Source organism: Phyllostomus discolor, chromosome 5 (assembly GCF_004126475.2).
Source record: "Phyllostomus discolor isolate MPI-MPIP mPhyDis1 chromosome 5, mPhyDis1.pri.v3, whole genome shotgun sequence".
In the NCBI taxonomy this organism is placed as follows: domain Eukaryota; kingdom Metazoa; phylum Chordata; class Mammalia; order Chiroptera; family Phyllostomidae; genus Phyllostomus; species Phyllostomus discolor.
In genome coordinates, this window is record NC_040907.2 from 65,744,083 (window position 1) to 65,769,534 (window position 25,452).

The following is a 25,452-nucleotide window of genomic DNA, read 5'->3' on the forward strand; positions in this document are numbered from 1 at the left end:
GACTGAAAATTCCTTAATCTGGTGAAGGAAAAAAGATACACAGGTCCAGGAAGCTCAGAGTCTCAAACAAACTGGACCCAAAGAGGTACACCAAGACACATCATAATTAAAGTGACAAGGCTTAAAGACAAGGAGAGAATCCTAAAGTCTCAAGAGAAAAAGCAGGCAGTTGTCTGGGAGGGAGCACCAATTAGACTGTCATCTGATTCCTCAACAGAAACATTTCAGGCCAGAAGTGAGTGGCCTGAAATATTCAAGGTGATAAAAAGCAAGGACCTACAATCAAGGCTATTCTACCAAGCAAGACTATCATTTAAAATTGAAGGAAAAATAAGGAGCTTCCCAGACAAGAAAGAGTTAAAGGAATTTGTTAACACCAAACCAAGACTGCAACAAATGTTAAAGGGCTTGCTAGAAGAAGAAGGAGAAGAAGAAGAGGAGAAGAGGAAAAGAAGAAGAAAAGAACAAAAGAAGAACAAAGGAAGAAGAAGAAGAGAAGAGAAGAAGAAAAGGAGGAGAGGAGGAGAAGGAGGAAAAGAAGAGAGAGAAGAGAAAGAAGAAAAACAGGAAAATAATCTAACAATAAAGTGACACTAAATACTTACCTCTCAATAATCACCTTAAATGTAAATGGCTTAAATGCTCCAACCAAAGGACACAGGGTAGCTGAATGGATAAGCAAACAAGAACATATATTTGCTGCCTCCAAGAGAAACATCTCAGATCAAAAGATACACACAGACTAAAAGTAGAGGGATGGAAAAAGATATTTCATGCAAATGGAAAAGAAAAAAAAAGCTGGGGTAGCAGCACTTATATCTAACAAAACAGACTTTAAAACCAAGGCTACAGTAAGAGACAAAGAAGGACACTACATAATAAAGGGAACAATCCAACAAGAGGGTATAACCCTAGTAAACATTTACACACCCACCACAGGAGCACCTAAATATGTAAAGGAAATCTTTAAAAAAAATTTTAAACATTTAAAAAATAATTTATTTATTTGTTTTTAGAGAGAGAGGAAAGAAGGAAGACAGGAAGAGAAACATCAATGCGTGTTTGCAATTGAACCAGACACCCTTTTGTTCACAGGCTGGCACTCAATCCACTGAGCCACACCAGCCAGGACTAAATATGTAAAGCAAACCTTGATGGACATAAAGGGAGAGATGGATAGAAATACACCATAGTTGGGGATTTTAACAACCCACTGATAGATATTATAGGCAGAAAACAAGGAGACAGTGGCCTTAAATGACACACCCTATCAAATAGATTTAATCGATATCTTCAGAGCATTTCACCCCAAAGCTGCAGAATATTCATACTTTTCAAAGTGCAAATGTAATATTTTCTAGGATAGACCACATGTGAGGACACAAAACAAGTCTCAATAAATTTATGAAGACTTAAATAATATCAAACATCTGACCACAAGGCTATGAAACTAGAAATCAATCACAAGAACAGTGGAAAACACTCAAAGACATGGAAGCTAAATAACACACTATTAAACAATGAATGGGCCAACAAGATCAAGGAAGAAATCAAAAGATATCTTGAAACAAATGAAAATGAAGACACAAGAATCCAAAACCTGTGGGACACTGGGAAAGCAATCCTAAGAGGGAAATTCATAGCATTAGAGGCTTATCACAAAAATCAGGAAAAAGCTCAAATAAATAATCTAATTTTACAATTAAAGGATCTTGAAAAAGAACAACAAAGCCCAAAGTAAGTAAAAGGAAGGAAATAACAAAGAGCAGAGCAGAAATAAACTTAATAGAGCCAAAATAATAAAAAAAAAGGGATACACAAGATCACTGAATCCAAGAGCTGTTTCTTTGAAAAGATAAACAAGATTGACAATCCTTTAATCAGACTCATCAATAAAAAAAAGAATATCCAATACATAAAATCAGAAATGTAAGAGGAGGTACAAATGATACCAAAGAAATACAAAGGATTATAAGCAAAAATTATGAACAACTATATACCAACAATTTGGACAACCTGGACAAAGTGGATAAATTCCTAGAAACATACAATCTTCTAAAACTAAATCAGGAGAAATCAGAGACTCTGAATATACAGATTACATCTAGTGAAAATGAAGCAGTAAAACAAAAACAAAAAACAAAACAAAACAAAACAAAAAACAAAAAAAATTCCAAAAACAATAACAACAAAAGCCCTGGACCAGACAGCTTCACAGGTGAATTTTACTAAACATTCTGAGAACTAACAACTCTCCTTCTCAAAGTATTTCATAAAATTCAAGAGTAGGGAAGGCTCCCAAACTCATTGTATGAGTCCAGCATTACCCAAAACCAGATAAAGACACTACAAAGAAAGAAAATTACAGGCCAATATCCCTGATGAACTTACACGCTAATACCTTCAACAAAATATTAGCAAACCAAATACAGCAATGCACCAAAAGGATCATACATCATGTATAAGTGAGATTTATCCAGAAATGCAAGGTTGGTACAAAATTTGCAAATCAATATGTGTGATTTACCACATAACCAAAATGAAGGACTGTAATCGCATGATCATATCAATAAATGCATAAAAAGCATTTGATAAAATCCAGCAGCCATTTATGATTAAAACTCTCAGCAAATTGGGAATAAAGGGAACATACCTAAACATAATACAGGCCACATATGACAAACCCACTGCCAGCAGCATACTCAACAGGTAAAAACTACAAGCATTCTCCTTGAGACTGGGAACAGATAGGGATGTCCACTTTTACCTCTCTTATTCAACATAGTACTGGAAGTCCTGGCCATAGCAATCAGAGAAGAAGAAATAAAAGGCATCCAAACTGAAAAGGAAGAAGTAAAATTGTCTTTATTTGCAGATGACATGATACTAAACATACAGAACCCTAAAGATTCCAAGAAACTACTAGAACTGATAAGTGAATTCAGCAAAATGGCAGGATACAAAATTAATATCCAGAAATCAGTTGCATAGACAATCCCATTTACAATTGCCACAAAAAAAATCTAGGAATAAACCTAATCAAAGATGTAAAAGACCAAATTAATATCATTAAAATGCCCATACTACCCAAAGCAATCTACAGATTCAACACAATTCCTATTAAGATTCCAATGAAATATTTCACAGAACTAGAACAAATAGTTCTAAAATTTATACGGATCCACAAAGGCCCCCCACACAGTAACAGTGATACTGAGAAAGAAGAATAAAGTTGGAGGAATCATGCTACCTAACATGAAACTATAATATAAGTTCATAGTAATCAAAACAGCATGATACTGGCATAAAAACAGACATAGATCAATGGAACAGAATAGAGAGCTGAGGAATAAACCCATACCTTTATAGTTACTTAGTATTCAATAGAGGAAGCAAGTACACACAACGGACTAAAGATAGTTGATTCAATAAGTGGTGTTGGGAAAACTGGGCAGATTAAGTGCAGAAAAATTAAGCTAGATCACCTTCTTATACCACACACAAGAATAAATTCAAAATGGACCAAAGACTTAAATGTTAGACCTGAAACCATAAGAATCCTAGAAGAAAACATAGGCAGCAAAATCTCGGACACTGCACACAGAAATTTTTTATCCGCTATATCTCCCCAGGCAAGGGGAACAAGAGAAAAAAATAAATGGGACTATATTAAACTAAAAGGATTTTGCACAGCAAAGGCAAAATAAAAAGACAACCCACAGAATGGGTGAACATATTTGCCAATATATCTCATAAGAGGTTAATGTCTAGAATTTACAAAGTACTTACAAAACTCAACACCAAACCCCTCCCCCCAAAACAAAACAATGCAATTAAAAAATGGGCAAAGGACCTGAATAGACACTTCTCTGAAGAGGCCAACAGACGTATGAAAACATGCTCAATGCCACTAATCATCAGAGAAATACAAATTAAAACCACTAATGAGATATCATCTCACACCTGTCAGAATGGCTATCATCCATTGATCAACAAATAACAAGTGCCTGAGAAGATGTGGGGAAAGGGGAACCCTTTTGCACTGTTGGTGAGAATGCAGATTGGTGCAGCCGCTGTGGAAAGCAGTATGGAGGTAACTCAAAAAACTGAAAATAGATCTGATCTGACTTTTTCCTAGGTATTCCACTTCTGGGAATATATTTGAAGGAACCCAAAACACTAATTTGTAAGAACAGAAGCACCCCTATGTTCATTGCGGTGTTATTTACAATTGCCAAGATATGGAAGTAGACCAAGTATCCATGAGTGCATAAAACAACTATGGGACGTTTACACAATGGAATGCTACTCAACTGTAAAAAAGAAGAAAAATTTTACCCTTTACAACAGTATGGATGAACCTGGAGAAAATTATGCTAAGTGAAATAAGCCAGTCAGAGAAAAGAAAAATACCATATGATTTTACTCCCAACTGGAATCTAATGAAAAAACAACTAACAAGGAAAACAGAGACAGACTCATAGATGGAGAGCAGATGACAGCTAGTGGGAAGGGGAGTAAGTGGATAGAAGGATTGAGCACAAAAGGGAAAAAGATTCATGGACATGGACAACAATGTGGTGACTGATGGGGGGAGAAGGGTATAAGTGGACTAAATGATAGTAGAAAAAAATACAATCAAGATTAAATTAAAAAAGAAAAGGGAGGGTGAAAAATTCTGTTAAAGGCCACCCAAAATTAATGCTTGAAGTCAACTTTGAATGAGTAAGAGTTTGCCACAAGAATTAGGAAGAGGCATAAGTTAGGAAGTACATGTAGTGTGCATAAAGATTTAGAGCTGAAAGTTCAGAGAACCACAAATAGTTCGGCACATGAACTAGTGACATGAACCAAAGAAAAATATATCATGTTGTGATGGGCAACTATAAAGATTTTAAGCAAGAGGCTATATAATCAAATCTGCCTTATGGAAAAGGTCTTTTTATATAGAAGAGGCAATGGAAGTAAGTAATAAGAGGAAACGGAGACAGGTAGACGAGATAACAAATAACCAATCCTAGTTGCTTTTAAAGCTGAAAATTTTTACTATCTAGCTTTTTAAAGAAAAAGTTTGCCAAGACCTAAAAAATTAGGGAAAATTGACACTTTTTTGGAGACAGACATATCTTTAACATAGTAAAACTATGTTGCTTGAGAAGGAAAACATACTTTCTTACATTATTAATTTTATCATAAGTGATATAACACTGGGTCAAATCTATTAAGAGAAATCATTATATAATACATACTGCTTTAAGAGGGAAACCTGGAATTGGCTAGAAATATGATCTGGGACTTTTTGTTGCCCCACAAACACAACTGTTTAATGTGAATAAAACATTTCAAAATTTAAATGCCCCTCTCTTCTTGAAATATTTCACATTAATTTACTCTTCTATTTTATGACATGACTAATTTAAATTAAGTAAAATAAGAAATAATTACAATGTATTTTAAATTAAAATATAATAGAAGTTATCATGCTAATTTTAGAAGCTACCTGATATGGATAATGAAGATTATGAAACAATGATTAGTTAATAATTATCGAATAGTTTGTTATTTGTAATCATTGCAAAAGCTGGCAATTCTTCATTCCCTATTCTAGAATAGCTTTAAGATAGTCTCAAAGTGAGAATGGTTATATTAAAAATATATCAGCTTTTCAAGGACTAAGAAAATATTGGTTACACGTAATTATATTAAACATGGTTATGCATTATGTAATTATGCAATCATTTTCATTTAAGTAAGCTTGTACTTATTAAATATTTACACAAAGAATTAAAATCCAGTTGTTTTCAAAAGGAAAAGATGGTATGACTACATGCACTCAAAGGTTTGAAAATTTAACTACACATAAAACATATATAAAATTAAGTTCAACTACTAAGATTGAGAAACTATACTCAAACTTTTAAAAACTAAACTACAAGCTATATAAATTATTACCATGGACATAATAAAATCTGATATCACAAATAGAAGGGATAATTGCTATATCAAAGCTACTCTTAACTTCGTGAAAAGGTAAGTCAGAAGAAGATGAATAAAATTAGTAAATATGAATGATCAATACAATTAAAAAGCAACTGCCAAACTTTCTAGGAATAAGAGTGATCACATTATCGTTCAGAGAACTTATATAAAAACAACTATGGTACAATTCTGAATTTAAGTGTTTGAGGAAAAAAATACAGAGTAAGGACTTTTTTCCCTAAGCAGATGTAGCTTTTATATTCTGTGCTACATTAGAATTTGTGCTTATTCTAACAAAGGATGTATTTAATTAGATGTGTATCTACTTTGGGTCTCATTTATTAAATGTCATAAATCAAATTATTTTATTTCACTTCTGTGCCAAAATAAGCAATATTTTATTATAAACAATTCTGTATCAGCAATAAAGGGCAGGTGCTAATACAGGCAATTTTATAAAATACTAAGTCCAGATAATTATCTTGCCATCAAGTAAACAAGGCAAGAAATTATGGGAAAGCCAGCAAACAGAACACTTTGTTGACCCTGAGAAAGGGATACCTACCTGGTGGCTAACAGGGTTCAAATTTAAAAACAACCTAGCAGCCATTTCTAAACAAGCCTCTCATGCAAACCATGCTTAAGGGAGAGGCCAGCAGCCAAGCTGTCTGCCTGTATGCACACTTTTCCTGTCAACTGAGCCAAACCTTATAAAGGAGTTCTTAAAATCCTATTTAAATCAATAGGACTGACACGTTGCCTGTCTAATAGGAGCTGTGCAGCTACATCTCCATCAGCATCTTCACTGACCAATCACATGGCTCCATTCTGACCAATCAGGACCGTATCTTTTGGACTAATCAAACTGTGAGGGTTTGGAGTCCTTGTTTGTATGAGGCTGGACCAATCAGGTACCAGGGGCAGGCACTTCTCTCTATGTAAGTCAGCCCCTTTATGGCTCGGAGAACGAAAACTGTTTTTCCCTGCCTGGAGCTGAAACAACGAAGACATTTTGCTGGACCAGAGCAGAGCACAGCATAGCAGAGTTGTGTAGCCTGAGAGGGCTGCGTCACAATTGAGTTGTGACACTACTGAGCTGCTCCACAGCTGTGCTGTTCCACAGCCTTGCTGTATCACAGTTGAGCTACTTGCACCGAATAAAATTTCTTTCACCATACCCTAAATTGAGGATTCCTGTTGGCATTGTATTGGTGCCAACCCCCATTGGTTGATACCTTCAAAAAAGTTCAATTTCATAAAACTCATTTTCAAGTGGAATATAAGGCCAAAATAGAAAAAAAGCTTTAGCCCAAGTATTTTTGGAAGTGCAAAACTCCATTACTGTTTGATATCAACCAAAAGAATAAATACTCTTTTACAATTACCCTTTCTTTTAATTCTCTTTAAAAATTCCTGTAGAAGCCTTGGATGGTGTGGCTCAGTGGACAGAGTGCCAGCCTATGAACCAAAGGGTTACTGGTTTGATTCCTAGTGAGGGCACAGGCGTGAGTTATGGGCCAGGTGTGTGAGAGGCAGCCACACTTTGATGTTTCTCTCCTTCTCTTTGTCTAAAATAAATAACATCTTAAAAAAAATTCCTGTAGAGACATACAACATGCACAACTTCCTCTCTTCTGTACCTCAAATTTTATATTAATTAATTCTATTCTGGATGTTTTGTCATTGAGTACAAGTCTAGTTTCACTAATGCTGTTGTTCCTTACAAGTTTTATATAAATCAATTTACATTTAAAATGTAGTACAATGAAATGGTATTTAAAGGAATGATATTTACATCTGATAGAAGAGAGGTTTTCACAAAATTTATACTTGGTAAAAGAAAGACTCTCCTTTCAAAATATTAACCATCTTATTATGTGTTGCATTTAAATCTAGATTTCACATATTATGCTTGCTTAAAGTAACCATGTATTAAACAATTACTATAATACGTCACTTCCATGAAAAAAGATGTGGCAAAATTCATATGCTGTTGAAAAAGTATAACCCTAAAAATTCTTATTTGTAGGAATATTTAATAAAATTGTTCTTGTGAAATGCTGATTTTATATTATTAAACTAAGAATCTACTGGAGTTAATTTTACAAACCTTGGACTTGTGGGAACCTCCCCAATTTTCATCCACAGACTTCAAGAATAGCTCCTGCATACAGCTGGAAAGAAAAAAAAGGCCCCAGAAATTTAAAAAACTTGTATAAATTAAAAATGTAGTTAAAAAATAAACCTAAAATTTCACAGCATAAACATTACAGTTAAGCACATACATACATCAAACAAATGCTAGAGTTGGATAGAACTATCTAGCTCCAGTCCACAGACAAGGAAACAGAGGCCTGAAGATATCAAATGGTAGAGAGTTGAAGCCCCACTCAGAGTACTATTAAACCTAGCCATAAAGATCCAGGGAGATATGGAGACTTGACAATGAATTTGCATAGGTTAAGATGGCCTAGAAAGTTCTTCACAAAAATCTTAAAGATGTCCTACATTTTTTTAGGATGCTAAATTGAACACAGGTACGTATCCATCTATCCAACATAGATACTTAATGAGATTCTTCATAGTTGCCTCTAAAATTAAGTGATAATTGTTAAAATCTAAACAAAACAAAAACACAATACCTTTAAAAAGTAAACATAGTATGTACTATGTAAATATAGGGAACCCCATAAAATCTTATTATAAAGATTTTAATGTAAACATTTTTCTTAATAAATTTAAGTTGAAAAAAATCAGTGGTAAATATTGCTTTCTAGATATAGAATCTGCATTCTCCTTATAGTAAAAGCTCACTAAAAACTATAAAAACTCAAAAACAAATATTGTATTGTAATTAATTCAGCTGAAATGGGTCCAATAGTAAGCACCATTTTTTTTTTTGTAGCCGTGGAGCCTGCCCATGGTTTCTGTATGACTTGAAAATGCTGCGACTCTTAAGGAAGGCAGGCAGTGATAAGAGCACACTATGTCCATTTTATTTCTTGTTACCTTTCAGACTCATTTTTTAATTGTACATCCAAGAGCTAAAGATAAATTTTACCTTTTAAATTTTAAAATAGCATAAAAATCACATGTTCTATGCATGGTTATTTTAGGTACTTGGGAAAATATAGAAAAGCACAGAGTAGAAATTTAAAAATCACCTTAATTTTACCTACCCAAGAGATAGTGGCCTTTTCACATTTTGGTGATTCTAGGCTATATCAATAGTTCTTAAAATATTAAGGGTCCAAAATGCTTTTGAGACTCTGATGGAATTCTACTTTAGGCTGATCTAATTCTGTAAAATAAGTTGCTTCTGAATAAGATTTGGTTAATCTTGGTTGGACATGTCTCCTTATCCTCAAACATCTAAAAAAATATTAGACCATGTTACCAATAAACTCATGAAAAGATGTTCAGCATCACTATTAGGGAAATATTGATAAAAATCACAATGAGATACCACTTCACATTCATTAGGATTTTAATTATCAAAAACACAGAAAACAAGTGGGAGTGTGAACATGTGGTGAATTTGGAACCCTTGTGAACTGCTATTGAAATGCAAAGTGGTTACAGTCACTATAAAAAATAAAATGGTGCCTCCTTGAAAAATTAAAAATAGAATTATATGATCCAGAAATTCTTCTTCTAGGCATATAACCAAAAACACTGAAAGCAGAGGTGGACAGATATTTGCATACCAATTATTATTCACAATAGCCAAAAGCTGAAGCCAACCCAAATATATAGATAAACAAAATGTGGTATTATACATGTAATGAAATGTTAGTTTTAAAAAGGAAGGAAATTATGACACATACTCTGACATGGATGAATCCTGAAGACATTAAGCTAAGTGAAATAAGGCAATTACAAAAGGATAAACGCCATATGGGTGATTCCGCTTCGATGAGGTATTTAGACTAGTCAAATTCAGAGACAGAAAGTAGAATGGTGGTTGCCAGGGGCTAAGGGAGAGAAGCTGTGTGTGTGTGTGTGTGTGTGTGTGTGTGTGAGACTGTCTAAAGAGTACAGAGTTTCAGTTTGGGAAGATGAAAAAGTTCTGTTGATAGATGGTGACATTGCACAACAATATCAATGTATTTAATGTCACTGAACTGTACACTTAAAATGGTTAAAATAGTGAATTTTATGTTATGTATATTTTATCAGAATTTAGAAAATTTTAAAAAGGCCATTTTAAAATGTGGTTATTAGAATTATCTTTTATTAGCAAGTTTGTGACTTTGTAGATTCTCTAGTGGATAATGGCATTCTCTACACCACTATTTCCCAGTACTCTTCACATCATCACACATGGAGCCATATGGCGCAGTGGGATAAAAGAGGTGGCTGCTTGTAACTGGGGCCCCTGCTCATTTAGTCTCCATTTGGTTGTTATAAGACTGAAGGACTCAGTCTCCTAGTATACTTGTAACCCATTCGTGGAAAGCACTTCTCTGTACCACAAAATATCAACTCAACTGATTAATGGAAAGTGTTAGAAACACATTCTTTAATGAACAAGCAGCTCAGATGTGACCTTCTCCAGGAAAACTTTTCTTGGTCTCCTGCTCTCCACTGGGGACTTTCTCCAGAATTCTGTTCTCATACTAAAGTACTACAGATAGTCTATCACTTCCTTGTGGACAGGGAATGTGTTATGTATCACAACTCTCCCAGAACTGGACACAAAGCTGCTCAATGTATGTGTGCTGAATTCAGAAAATTATTCATTTAACAGAATTAAATGTTCTTTTTCATCACACAACTTTCTGAATATTTCAAGTCCCTCTGACATATTTTATCAACTAGATTGTGATTAGTTCCATTCTAGGGTAAACAAAAAGGAAATGTAACTCAAAGCTGCATAACATTATTAAAGTCAAATTCTAAAAAATGTAGTTTGTGATGCTAAGGTGGCATTTTAGTTATGAATTTGTGGTATTCTTAGGAAACCATTTGTTTTTCATGGTGACTAAATAATTTAAATTAGCTACAAATTGTGTTAAATTTTCAACGTCTTATAATCATAAGCATTTTGGCATCACACAAGTTCACACACAAGGAAATACATGCTGTGTATAACAGGAATTCTCAAGAGCATAAACTATGAAAAGATTAAATAAAACAGGTTAAAACTGTTAATTCCTTTACTTTCATCCTTATCATTTTTACCTTTTAAAGTAACATTACTGACATACAAAAATGCTGAACCTCAAACATTTATGTGAAAATACCATTAGAAGAAATCAAAGAAGCAAGTTATATAACACACATATAGCAAGCTTGTATTTTCTATATGTATTAGAGAAGACTTGTTTGTATAGAAAATCTCACTCTAGCCATTATACGTCATTATTCCATTAGGCTTTTATATTACTAGGCCAAATAATTTAAATGGAAATACATAGGCACCTTTAGAAAAATTTAAAAATGATACCCCAAATTGCATTTTTTCCCCTTTGGAGTCCATATCTATTTCCATATTCCATATGATTGCCAGATTTTCCTAAACTTCAAATAGGGTCCTCTAGGTGGGAAGTAAAAATATCTAACTATTAATACCTCAGCTCTATAACAAATTTACCTTATTTGTAACAGGATTTCTATATGTACTAATTTTCCTCTCATTTAAAAATAAGTGATTTTTACTTTTCTTTTTTTAATTACATTTTATTGATTATGCTATTACAGTTGTCCCATTTCCCCCTTCTCTCCCCTTCACCCTGTACCCCCTCTCCCACCCACGTTTCCCCCCTTTAGTTCACGTCCATGTGTCATACTTATGAGTTCTTTAGCTTCTACATGTCCCGTACTATTCTTGCCCTCCCCCTATTTTCAACCTACATTCTATGTTACTTATTCTCTATACCTTTTCCCCCTCTCTCCTCCTCCCACCCCCCTGCTGCTAACCTTCCACGTGCCCTCCATTTCTGTGGTTCTGTTCCTGTTCTAGTTGTTTACTTAGTTTCTTTTGGTTTTGCTTTAGGTGTGGTTGTTAATAATTGTGAGTTTGCTGTCCTTTTACTATACATGTCTTTTCTTTATCTTCTTTTCTTAGATAAGTTCCTTTAGCATTTCATAAAATAAGGGCTTGGTGATGATGAACTCCTTTAACTTGACCTTATCTGAGAAGCACTTTATCTGCCCTTCCATACTAAATGAGAGCTTTGCTGGATAGAGCAATCTGGGATGTAGGTCCTTGTCTTTCATGACTTGGAATATTTCTTTCCAGCCCCTTCTTGCCTTTAAGGTCTCTTTTGAGAAATCAGCTGACAGTCTGATGGGAACTCCTTTGTAGGTGACTGTCTCCTTATCTCTTGCTGCTTCTAGGATTCTCTCCTTCGTTTTTACCTTGGCTAATGTAATTATGATGTGCCTTGGTGTGTTTCTTCTTGGGTCCAACTTCTTTGGGGCTCTCTGAGCTTCTTGGATTTCTTGGAAGACTGTTCCCTTTGCCAGAATGGGGAAGTTCTCCTTTATTATTTGTTCAAATATGTGCTCAATTTGTTGCTTTTCCCCTTCCCATTCTGGTACCCCCATAATTTGGATGTTGGGACGTTTAAAGGCGTCTTGAATGCTCTTAATCTTTTCCTCGATTTTTTGAATTCTTATTTCATCATGCTTTCCTGCTTGGTTGATTCTATCTTCCTTCTGGTCCACTGTATTGTTTTGAGACTCAGATTCCTTCCTTTCACTATTGGCTCTCCTCCGCATATCTTCCTGCATCTCTTTAATGGTAACCTGCATCCTTTCATCTAAATTGCACCCAAAATCAACCAATTCCGTGAGCTTTCTGATCACCAGTGTTTTGAACTGCGCATCTGATAGATTGGCTATTTCTTAGTCACTCAAAAGGATGAGTCCTGGGGGACTGATCTGTTCTGGTGGAAACAGATCTTTCCCTGTCTCTCCTTTTTTTTTCCTTCGGTCTGGTTGCTCTTGTTAGGGTGGGGGGCGGAGCCTTAGGTGTGCACCGGGCCTGGGTGCCCCAGTCTCTAGATTGTGACATTATATGTGGGGGCAGGGGTGGGAGCGGGGACAGGAGGGAACAATGGCGGTAGTTCTGTTCTCCTGGGCTCAGTCCCTTCTCTGGGATCCTGGGCTGCGAGCTCTGCCGTGGTCCACAATCGCTGCCTCACTGGGTCCCCCAGCCGCAGCTTGCATACTCAGGGATCACCACTGTGTTCTTGCGCCCGGATGGCTGTCGCGCCAATTTCACGCCAAATTTTCCCCAACCTCCGCGCGCCGCCGACCCGCACCAGCCCCGCGCCCGCCCGGCTCGTCTTCTCCTACCAGTCTGGATATATGGGTCTACTTCAACTTCTTGGCTGTCCGACTTCCATTCAGATAAATCCTCTGTCAGTTCTGGGTGTTATTCTGTCTGTAAATTATTGTTGTTCTGATCTTGGTTGTGCGAGGAGGTACGGTGTGTCCACCTATTCCTCCATCTTGCCGGAAGTCCCCGATTTTTACTTATTTTTCTTAAAATAAATGTCAGCTTTGTGACTATTTTTCCCAATTTAAATAAATACGTTTTAAGTATAATAAAAATTTAATTCTATATAGATTGACTGTAGATTCTTTTGGTTTCATGTATTTTCTTAATTTTGGGGGATGATATACTCCTTTCATTGTAGAAAGATTTCCCTGACAAATTACTGTTGGAATGTAATGACTCACATACACCCCCTCCTCTACCCGCAGGAGCAACCTCTTGTTATAAAATTTCATACAATGATGTTTTCATGTATAGAAAAAAGCCAAAACTATTTTATGATGATAACTTTGCTGTAAGTAAAGTCTATGTTGCTACAAAACAGTTCAGATTAACAGCAAGACAAAAGATGGTGTATGCTATTTCCCATAGCTAGATTCCAAAATAATTCATAACACTGAAAAAAGGGAACATTTGTGAATTATGTACATTTTGTGAAATTTAAAAAAAGTCTTGCACTTGTTAACTTTTATTGCCACCATCATAACCACTAGCATATATCTATGAACTGGGTACATGTCAGAAATATTCTACTTTCCAACAGTAAGCACTTAATATACAGGGTCCAGCACAAATAACGCCCCTTTTTTGTTACAAAATCTTTTATTACAAAATCATAGGCATGTAATTCTGTAACATAACAATATCACTCTCAAGCACAACATACACCATTTTAGGTGAAATGTTCAAATTAAAACTATAAATTATTACACTCATATTATTACCCTACCAACCACACTCAAGCAGGTGTTACTTCTGCCAGACCCTGTATATATCTCCTATGCTCTACATGTCCAAAGTGCTCCCCTAATACCCAGGACCTGAAAGCTCCCAGGGCACGTTTGGCTTAACCATGGAACCCACTATTTTTGTTGGTGATGATATCCATGGCTCTAAAGAAATACAACAGTCAGAAAATCTTATTATTTTTTTTTAAAGGCAAGGACCTATATATCCAAGATTACTCTATCCAGCAAGGGCAGATAAAGTGCTTCCCAGATAAGGTCAAGTTAAAGGAGTCCATCATCACCAAGCCCTTATTACATGAAATGTTAAAGGGACTTATTTAAGAAAAAAAAGATAAAAAATATGAACAGTAAAATAACAAACTCACAACTATCAACAACTGAACCTAAAAAACAAAAACGAACTAAGCAAACAACTAGACCAGGAACATAATCACAGAAATGGAGATCTCCTGGAGGGTTATCAGTAGGGATGGGGAGGGAAGAGAATTGGAGAAAAGGTACAGAGAATAAGAAGCATAATTGGTAGGTACAAAATAGACAGGGGGAGGTTAAGAATAGTACAGGAAATGGAGAAGACAAAGAACTTAGAAGTATGACCCATGGACATGAACTAAGGGGATGACTGCTGAAAGGAGGTGGGGTGCAGGATAGAGGGGCATAAAGGGGAGACAAAAATATAGGACAACAGAAAACCCTGAAATAAACTAAGTCAAATTAGATATCAAATTTTCACATAGCATGGTACTGTAAATTAAACAAGGAGGCCATTAGGCTGGATTGGTTCTAAGACATTAGCAGCCTATGTAAGTAAACCAAAACCTAAGTCTGTAAATGCTTCACAGTTAGGAAATCAAAACCTAAAGACAACCACAGTCAACTAGGATTTCCCAAGACAGGCAATTACTTAAGTTGTATCCAATCAAATAATTTCCTTGTTCTGCTTCTACATCTTCTGTATAAAAGTCTTGCCCCTAACTTCTGTCAGTGCGATGCTCCTAACCACTTCCATCTGATGCCACTGAATATGAATTGATTTCAGCTTAAACTATTAAAAAATTTTAATATGCCTCAGTTTACCTTTTAGCAGGTCAGGGAAAAGATTTCAAGTTATAAAATCAAATGTGTACGTAGTCCGGTTCTGGCTCCGCCATTTACAAGCAGCATATCCCCTTGGATGAGTCACTCTCTGAGCTTCAGTTTATTGTTTAAACAAAAGATATTCCCTACCTCCCAGCTGCCATATGGAGTTAACAGAAATGCAAAAAGCCTAGATTCTTTAGATGCTCAGTAAGTAACAACAGCTATTATAATAATGCTTTAACACTTGGTTAAGTTTAAGTTGTGTGTTTGAAGCCCATTTCATAGTTAATAGAGCTCTCTGTTCTGGGTTCAGGGCTACCATTCATTTTTCTTCTCTAATTAGAATGGCCACTCCAAACATTTCTCAAGCTTTCAAATTCAAATTACATTAGAGCAGGGTTTTCAACCTTGAGTGTACACTTGAATTATCTGGAGTTTGAAAATTACTTATCCCTGAAACCTACCCCAGGTCCAACTAAATTAGTATACCTGAGGGTGAGATTTAGGCATAAGATTTTAATTATTGTTACCACTTTAAAAGCTACCCAAGTTATTATAATGGACAACCAAGGATAAGAACAGAATTACTGCCTTGGACTACAGTTAATTATTAATGAGACAAAAAATTACAAAACAATGAAAGAGCTTTTGCTCAACAGACTCAACAAATTAATTCTAAAAGGTAAATTAGGTGAGGATTGATTAAAGCAAGGCAAATGTAGCATTATGCTGTCTTCCTTTATGAAGTGTTGCTTGCAGACATTCTTATTTTCAAACTCCTCTTTTATTTAAAGGTAAAACTATAGTATTACTGAAATTCAATAGAATATTAGAAAAAACTGGGAACACCTTGAATACTAGGTAGCAACATGAAGAAAATGTTCTAACATTAGATGAAACAAAAGGAAAATTTTAACTGCTGAACAGAATTCAGATCTGGGGAGTCACTATTTTATAGGTCTACTGAAAGCTTGACCTTAAACAAAATGTAGAAATTTAAAAATAAGGAAGTATGACTATAACATGATGAAAGCTGAGTATTAAGTTATTTAGACATTTTAAATGAAAAACAATTATGACATATTCAAATAATATATATGTGAGGCACTCTTCCAAACATTAATTGCATCCAATGTACTTTCTCAAAATCAACCTTATTTCTTTCAATAATGCAGAAGCTGTTTTTCAGCAAAATATGGGCAGTTAATTCTCAGGGAAAATGTTTCTAACCAAAACCACATGTTTAATGATCTGCTAGAGTTTTAAGTTTTAATTCATTATTCCTCATCAAATCATTCCATATTTTCTGACATTTTGAAAAATGCCTGGCATGCTAGAAACAATAAGCTACGATATCTGAGGGACAAATAATTACGGCACCAAATTTTTTGTGATCTAATGGTAACGCTTTAACAAGATTTCAATTTAAGTTACTGAAGTAGCAGATATGGGGGGATCCCCCCCAAAACTGGAATTTATTTGTAAAAAATTGTGTATTTATTCTTACATGTTTAATCTTCAGTAACCTCCAAAGTACTCTCCATTTGATTTAATATACCTATTGAGATGTTTTTTCTACTGCTTAAACAGATTTTGAACTTGTCAATTCTGATGTCTTTTAGTGCTTCTGCTATTTTTTGTTTTGCCTCTTCCATATTGGCAAAAGGTTTCCCTTTGAGGACTTTTTTCATCCCGTGAAACAAAAAAAGGTTGCTTGGGGTGAGATCAGGTGAATAGGGAGGGTGGGGCATGGGGGTCATGCTGTTGTTGGTCAAAACTGCTGAACACTCAGCAGAATGTGGGCAGGAATACTTGTAAATCACCCATCAAGAAATGGGCAAATGTACTGAGGAGTCTTAAAAAAATAAAAATCACTGAAGCTGAATGCAGCCTCTCACAACAATGCCAGCTGGTACACGGATACAGATGGGTTTCTAGAGCACTCATCTAGTGGGGGAAGCTTGTACTACAAGGGGCCTGCTATCCAGAAGAAAATTCCCCCTTTTTGGGGTCCCCCCTGGTATTTACTTTTGTCTCAAATTTGAAATCTTTTCAAAATTTTGTGAGAAACCTGTAAGTTTTCTGAGAGTAAAGACCAATTAAGAGATAACTATATATAGAGAGAGAGAAAGAGAGAGAGAGAGAGAGAGAGACATTTTCATACACACTCTGATGGCATTCTTGCATAGGAATAATGAGTGAATATAAAGGATTAGGGAAATACATTTAAGTTTTATAATTTTAGCAAACCAAGCTAGAAAGTATAATTCTCTAATGTTATACCCCTGAGATTACAGTAATCACTTTTAGGTACTTCCTACTGAACTCTGAAAAAATATAAAGCAATGAATCACTATGCCTAAGGGAGGTCCTTAAGTTTAAAACTTATTCTCCCACACTATTAAAATGCTACTCCTTTTAGTATTTTTCTGTTTCTGCCTTAAGATTGAGAAAGCTACAAAACAAACAAGGTAACTTTGACCTAACTCACATTAGGCTCCAAAGAAGGTAAGAATATACTGGGGGAATCATTCCATAAAGATATAATCACTGTTCCACTAAGAAAGCACAATGAAAATGTACAAAAATAAATAAAATAAAAAATAGAATATAATAGAATAAAAATTTTTCTTGGACATTACCCCATTCTAAATTAGAACATTTCAACTGTGAAATCTGAGGGGAAAAAAGAATGAGTTTTCTTTCTATACTATTAAGTGGAATATAATTTGTACATGCACCTAAAACAATGAGAATTTCATCAGCAAGCAATAACAGTATTTGATTAGATTTCACCTAGAGACAAATACAGCCCATAGATAAAGACTTAATTCCATGCACACTTCAGCTACAAGTATGAATAATCCAGGGTTATCACATGGGAACAATGCATTCAATTCTACAGATACTTAGAAAATATACAATGAAAGGAAATAACCTGATGAAATATCACTAGGTAAAATTATCCAAATGTCAGTAAAAATGAATTTAAGCTTGAATGTCATTGCAAGTAGTTTTTAATAAAACCACTGGGACCTTTAGTAGTAAGTACAATATTCTGGAAAATGGCAAACTAGTATAGAGTACTCAATAATAAAATCAATGTCTTTTTGCTCCTAAGTATATACAAAATACAACCAATTTCCTGTTAAATTGAAAAGCTGAGATCCAGACAAAATATGGTTCAACATCCAAACTTTCAATAGCCTCAGCAGTGGAACATGAATGAAAGTTCTATTTATGACAGCAAAAGCTGCTTTTCAAAGAAGAACACATTTCTTTGTGTTAGTGTTGCTATTACCACTCCATTACTGAAAAAACTGTCATAAAAAGGGGGCATTTATGATCACCTTCAAGGAAGATTACAAATATATGAAACAGCAAAAAAATACAGCCATCACAAATTATAGTTTCTCTTGATCTACAGAAAATAATCACTTAAGGTACTTTAAGAACAGATACAAAAATAAGCCTATAATAACCCAAAAGCTTAAATAGTATTATTCGAAACTTTAGAGCAACCATATAAAATTAGAACAAAAGCCCAGGGTATTACACATTTTAATTTTTTGCCCATGGTTTGACAAGTATACTATCAATTTTAGAATTTATTATGGTACCCAGATAAAATTCATGGCCTTCAAAATAAAACTTTTTATTTTAGATTTTATTTATTTATTTATAGAGAAAGGGGAAGGGAGAGGGGGAGAGAGGGAAGAAAACGTGGATATGTGGTTGCCTCTCATGCGTCCCCTGCTGGGGACCTGGACTGCAACCCAGGCATGTGCCCCTACTGGGAATCAAACCAGTGACCCTTTGGTTCACAGGCCCAGCCCACGCTCAATTCACTGAGCTACACCAGTCAGGGCCAAAATAAAACTTTTAACACATTTCTTCAAAAAAGTAAACTGAAAAGGCAGTTTGTTGCTAAAGGGTATGGTTTATTAAACGTTACCTTCTGTTGCTGCCCCTTCTCCCATCCACCATTGCCTTAAGGGGCTACCTTGTAACTAGCTGAGTTCCATTATAGCTTTCTTGAGTTGGGGTGACCAGTGTCTCAAGTAAGAACACTAAACAGCTCCTCTCTCATCCCTACTCCCTCCAATCCAGTTAAGTCAGTAAATCCTGTAGGTTTTATTGCCTAAATCTTTTTCAGATCTATTCCTTCTCCATTATTACTACCAATGTGCTGGCTTAAGTTCCTGTATCTTGCTACATGTTTTTTTTTTTTTTTTTCCTGGTAACAGCATTCCCCTGTGCCCTATCAACTATGGTTTACACCACCAACTATGGTTTAATAACCATAACAAAAGTTATTAAATTACAAATCTGTTGCCAGTCTATTGTTTAAAAATCTTTAATTTTCTCCCCTGAGTAAAGAGTAGAGTTAAAACTTCTTATCAAGCAAGGTGTCCCCCACCCCCTTAATAGTCATCATCTTTCATCATAACCAAGCTATCTGATGTGTCTTAGATGGCCATCTTTCTCATGTCTCTGCCTTTTCTTTAACATTTCCTTCTGCCAGAGATGACCTTTCCCCAATTATTTTCCCAACTTATCATAGGCATCAACTTCTATATAAGCAGGTGGTAATATTTATCTGACCTCTAAAATGGTTATAACCTTCCTTCTGTGTGTTTTCATAGAACATGAGTATTTTTGGTTACAATGTGTGGTTGCCTCTCACACACCCACACACCCACAAGTGGAGACCTGGCTCGCAACCCAGGCTGAGAATCGAACTGGTGACCATTTGGTTTTCAGGCCAGCACTTGATCCACTGAGCCACACCAGTCGAGGCTCACTGAATCCTTTAAAAAAAAAAATCAATGTGTCTGTGAAAAAAAAAAGTAGTAGTAGTAGTAAAGCAGTATAGAAGTGTATAAAACAAGTAAAAATTTTCTTCTGCCTCCCACCCCCAACTCAATAACTTTCAAACTGTTTAGTTCTTCTGTTGGTCGCTTCCCTAATGATTAACAACTGTTTACTTTTAGTTCTGTTGGTCACTTCTATAAAGATTAACAGGGTTATATTTATAGTTCCCAATATATCAACTTTAAGAGATTTATTGATTCCCTCCTGCTTCCAACTTTTATTTGATTCTTTCTGTGATTACCTTTAAGAAATTGAATATTAGGTTTCAGCTCAATAGACTATGTTGCTAAGTACATTCTAGTTAAATTTCCATGTCTATTTCTCCTACTGTTCAAGGACAGTGACTATTGTCATATTTCGGCATTCTCAGAGCCTATACGAAGATTTATTTAGTATATAAATGGAACATTTACTCTGAATGACTCTGAGGTAGGTATGTCTAGGAAATGTTGTTGTAAAGTAACCTGAAGATAATTAATTACTGTAAGAGCTTATGTCCTTTTTAAATATAATATGCAAATGTGACAGAATGTGATAAAATGAGGAGACATAGAACACGGCCAAAACTCCAGAAAAAGAGCTAAATGAAATAAAGATAAGCAATCCATCAGATGAAGAGTTCAAAACACTGGTTATAAGGATGCTCAAGGAGCTTAGTGAGGATCTCAATAGCATAAAAAAGATCCAGTCAGAAATGAAGGACACACTAATTGAAATAAAGACCAATTTATGGGCAAACAATAGCAGAATGGATAAAGCCGAGAATCAAATCAGTGATTTGGAACATAAGGAAGCGAGAAACAACCAATCAGAACAACAAGAAGAAAAAAGAATCTAGAAAAACGAGGATAGTGCATCCAGCCTATGGGACAACTTCAAGCAATCCAACATTCTTATCATAGGGTGCCAGAAGGAGAAAAGAAAGAGCAAGAAATTGGAAATCTATTTGAAAAAATAATGAAAGAAAACTTCCCTAACTTGCTGAAGGAAGTAGACATGCAAGTCCAGGAAGCACAGAGAGTCCCAAACAAGATGGATGCAAAGAGGCCCACTCTAGGACATGTCATAATTAAAATGCTAAGGTTAAAGATAAAGAGATGGGAGGGGGGTATGGAAGAATGGGTGAGGGGTTAAAAGAATAAGAAGTACAAATAGGTAGTTACAGAATAGCCATAGGGATGTAAAGTATAGTATAGAAAATGGAGTAGCCAAAGAACTTACATGTATGATCTGTGGACATGAACAATGCTCAGACAATGTGGAGATTGCCTGAGGGAGTGGGGGTGCTGGGTGGAGGGTAGCAAAGGGGGAAAATAAGGACAACTGTAATAGCATAATCAATAAAATATAATTTAAAAAAAGTGCTTAGAACAGTGCCTTCATATAATGAGAATTCAATGAATGCTAGTCGTTATTATTATTAAGTCAGAATCTGTATCATTATTTAGTATTGTTGCAACTCAGGAGCCTTAGTGATTTTTACATGGAATTTGAACTGTAGTCAAACCTTACTGAGATCTTTTTAAAAAAGCTTCATTGTGAATGGTTTTATATTATAATTAGAATAATTTGTTGAAGACATCTTTAGCTCCCTTTAAAGAAATCAGTTCATGTATTGAAGCTACAGACAGTACAAAAAAGTTCAGCTATTTTAAGCATCTGTGAAATTTCTTTAGTGGCTACAATTTCACACATAGTTAGCTTAACCTCCATTTCATCCTCCTATGTTTCACACATCAGTAGCATTCGATTTCTGATGGGCTAAAGCTTAATATTTTCCACTGTCTTGAATAATTTAGCTATTTAAGATGACTTCTAAATTACCCGGAAATTAGCTACAGAATTTCCAAGTAAACGGAAAGTAACTAAATATTTTGATTCTTTTACCAGACTTAAATGTTATATGACTTATGGTATTTAAAATGTTTGGTTGGTTGGGCCTTAAAGCCAAATTTGTTAATATATTCTTTTTTTCTTTTTTTAAAATATATTTTATTGATTATGCTATTACAGTTGTCCCAATTTTTTATCCCCTTATGCCCTTCTGCCCTGCACCCTGTTAATATATTCTTGAAAAACACCAAGTTATGGGAGCTATTAAAGTCTGGTAAACTGAGGAATAAAGGTTTGATAATTTTAAATAGAAAGTAGTGATGGAATTGTGTTAATAAAATTGTTAACTATAAATCTCAAGGGGCCTTCAGAAAGCCAAATGGTGTTTTACATTTACCTCATTCATTTTCTTACAGTAACTCTGTGACACAGGTATTATTATCAACATTTTCAAGATGAGAGGCACAAATAGCATAGAGGTTTAAAAACTTGGGGCTCTCTGTAGTTAAACAGTTCAGATGAAGCCAAGTTGTGGCACCCAATTGCTGGGTAACTTTGGGCAGATTACACCCTAGTTTTCTCTTCTGTTAAATAGGAACTATACAGTATTTATTTACCTTATAGGGTTATTGTGAGGATTAAAATAGATAACAGGTAAAATGATTGAGCACATAACCAAGGTGAAATATTAAAAGGTCAGACAGTGCAATTATTACAATAAAACTGAAAATCTTGGAATTTGCTGGCTAGAAATCACAAAGCTAGTAAGCAGTGAAGCTGAGATGAAAATTCAACTCTTTCAAAACGTCTTAGGAGAGAAAGGGATAAACTTTCACTGAACTATACATGTTACTATTGCCTCTGTAGACTCTCTCTGGCTTGCTTGGAGTGCAGGTAAATATGAAGGCAGAATATTATACATGTAGAAAATGGGAATGCCGTTATATAAAGCCAGCCAATTAACATTAGCCTAACTCCAAGTAGGTAATGGAGTGAAAATTGGAGATCTAACTGTATTCTTAAAATTATTTTCTGCACTACATACTTCGGTCCATTTATTCAAATCTGGTGAATTATAATTATTATCAAGGATTCTTTTATTTTGTTTTGGTATCATCCAAAAAGTAGATTTTTAAGAGAAATAAAAAAGCAACCCTACATCAAATACCTAAACTATTTATTGAGCTATTTTCCAGAATGCAGCCTAGGCTTCTACTAGTGTTCTATGAATGAGACCAAGATGTTCCAATATTCAAATAAAGGAAATCTCTTCTCAACCCATAGGGTTTTTTAAAAAAATTACCTTAAAATTTTTCTCTCCCCAAATTTTCTTAAACCTTTAAAATCTATTATCCAATATTAGATTAAAAATATATGGAGCAGAGGAATGTTACTAAGAAAATTAGAATTAGTGATTCGTTTAATAGCTTGCTTTTTTCAATAATTATTTTTATACTACAAACATAGTTTAATTTTCTTTTGGTTATGTTATTTTTGGTTTCAAAGAATATTATGGCTTCTACCTGGTCTGCCATCTGAAAAAGCCTGAAAGCCAGTAATACATTTTATTTTAAAAAGACTTTGAAACATGGGTTTCATGCAATTTTTGGAACAGGTTTGTCCTAAGAAAACTGAACTCACTTTGTAAATGGTTTTGAAAAATGTTAGTAGCAAAACCTTCTCTCCTCACATGCAATTTTACATAACATTTTAAAATGATCAAAATGGTATAGCTTTAAAAGTTCAAATTTGCAGTATTTTCCCATTATGTCAATCAGCAGGACTCAAAATTGGTAATATAAATTGTTTGACATAATTTATTTCTATATTAAGTTCCACATAAACAAATAGCTGCAAGCAGTAAAGTTTTCATATTACTAATTTTGTTATATTTCTTCTTGATTCAACTGATCCAGGAGCTTCAAAATGGAGTACCAGAAGATTTTGTTACAAATTTTTAACACAGGCAAATCTAATAGTTCATGTTATATCCCTTATCTATTTTCTTTTACCCTGCTTTGCCAATAGCAATCATTATTATGCTATTCTCTAAGTTCTCCAAAATTCATTTCTTGTTTTATTTTTTTTATCTGAAATCAGATATTACAACTATTGCTAATGTCATCACCACCAGCCCCAAGTATTTACCTAGTACTTATTATAATGTCAGGAACTTTTCTAAGCAGAACATATATTAACTCATTTAATTCTCATAACCACCCTGTGAGACAGTAACTATTATTATTCCCAATTTATAAATGAATAAATAGGTACTGAAGTCATCAAGTAATTTGTCCAAGATCATTAGCTGAGTAGCAGAAGATCTGAACCTACAGTTTGCTTCCAGAGCCTGTGCTCTTAACCCTTACTCTAAACTTCCTCCTGTCACAATCCAGACTGAATGAACAGTAAATTTGGTTGAAATAACTTGCTAATTGCTAGATGAGTAATTCAGCTAAGTGGATTCTTTTCTCTCACAAGGTGCTCTACTTTGGTAACTAGCCAAACCTTCACCCCCGCAATTCAGAGATATAGTTGGTGTAAATGCTAAAGAATAGGAAGTACTAAAAACCAATTACATAAAAGATTTCTAAAGAAGACAAAAGAAAGCAGTGGGTGTATAAGGATCTTGGAGAACCAACATCTTAAGAACAGGTACTAGCTAAGGAAATAGGGTCATAAAATTAAGGAGAAATAAAAAAGTTCTATAATGTCAGAAAGAAGCTGAAATCATTCTTATCACTATTTGAAAATCTTAAATGAGTAAGACAGGGAAAAAAAAACCATCTAGCTGTCATAACCAAGTTTGAATTCACAGAACCGGAAAGATGACAAAATATGAGAAAAAGAACCTATTAACTGAAATACTACATTTAATCTTACAAAACTTAAAAAATACAAGTTAAAAACTTAATAGAAAAAAATTTTGATTTATACTTATTTTCAGGAAAATCCCAGGAAACTTTTGAATCTGATTGTTACATACATTTTGAAAAAAGGTCTGTTAAGGTTAGTGGTCAGAATGGAATTACTAAACAATTTGTGCTAAATAATTTATCTTTTTTTTAGATAGATTTGAGGCTTATAATATCCTTATAAGAAAAACAGAGAAATGAGAGAGAGATCTAGATTTACAGTTAGAGAAACAGTTGTAACCAAAATCTCACTAATGGAAAACTGCCAACATGGAGGCAAATTTTCTTTTTATATTTAGGACACATCAGTGAAATGAAAAAGGTATTTAATAAACATCTACAGAGCTCAAGTATATTTCAACATTTAAAAAAATCACATTTTTTCCTATCTCATTCTTAGTAAAAGCCTTATTCCAGGACAAAAACTTATGAAATATTTTATGGCAAAGGCTCGGGATTCAGAAACAAGAAAGTCCTAGACTTCAAGAGCATAATTTATTGGGAGAAAAAGAAA

General features: G+C 34.6%; 1 protein-coding gene across 1 annotated transcript in view; it reads right to left on the reverse strand.

Moving 5' to 3' along the window:
- SELENOF (selenoprotein F) overlaps positions 1 to 25,452 on the reverse strand; it is a 46,386-nt gene that overhangs the window by 6,404 nt on the left and 14,530 nt on the right. The window contains exon 3 of the mRNA XM_028513189.2: positions 8,090 to 8,153. Within this exon, the coding sequence (XP_028368990.1) occupies positions 8,090 to 8,153 (64 nt within the window). The remainder of the gene's footprint in view (positions 1 to 8,089; positions 8,154 to 25,452) is intronic.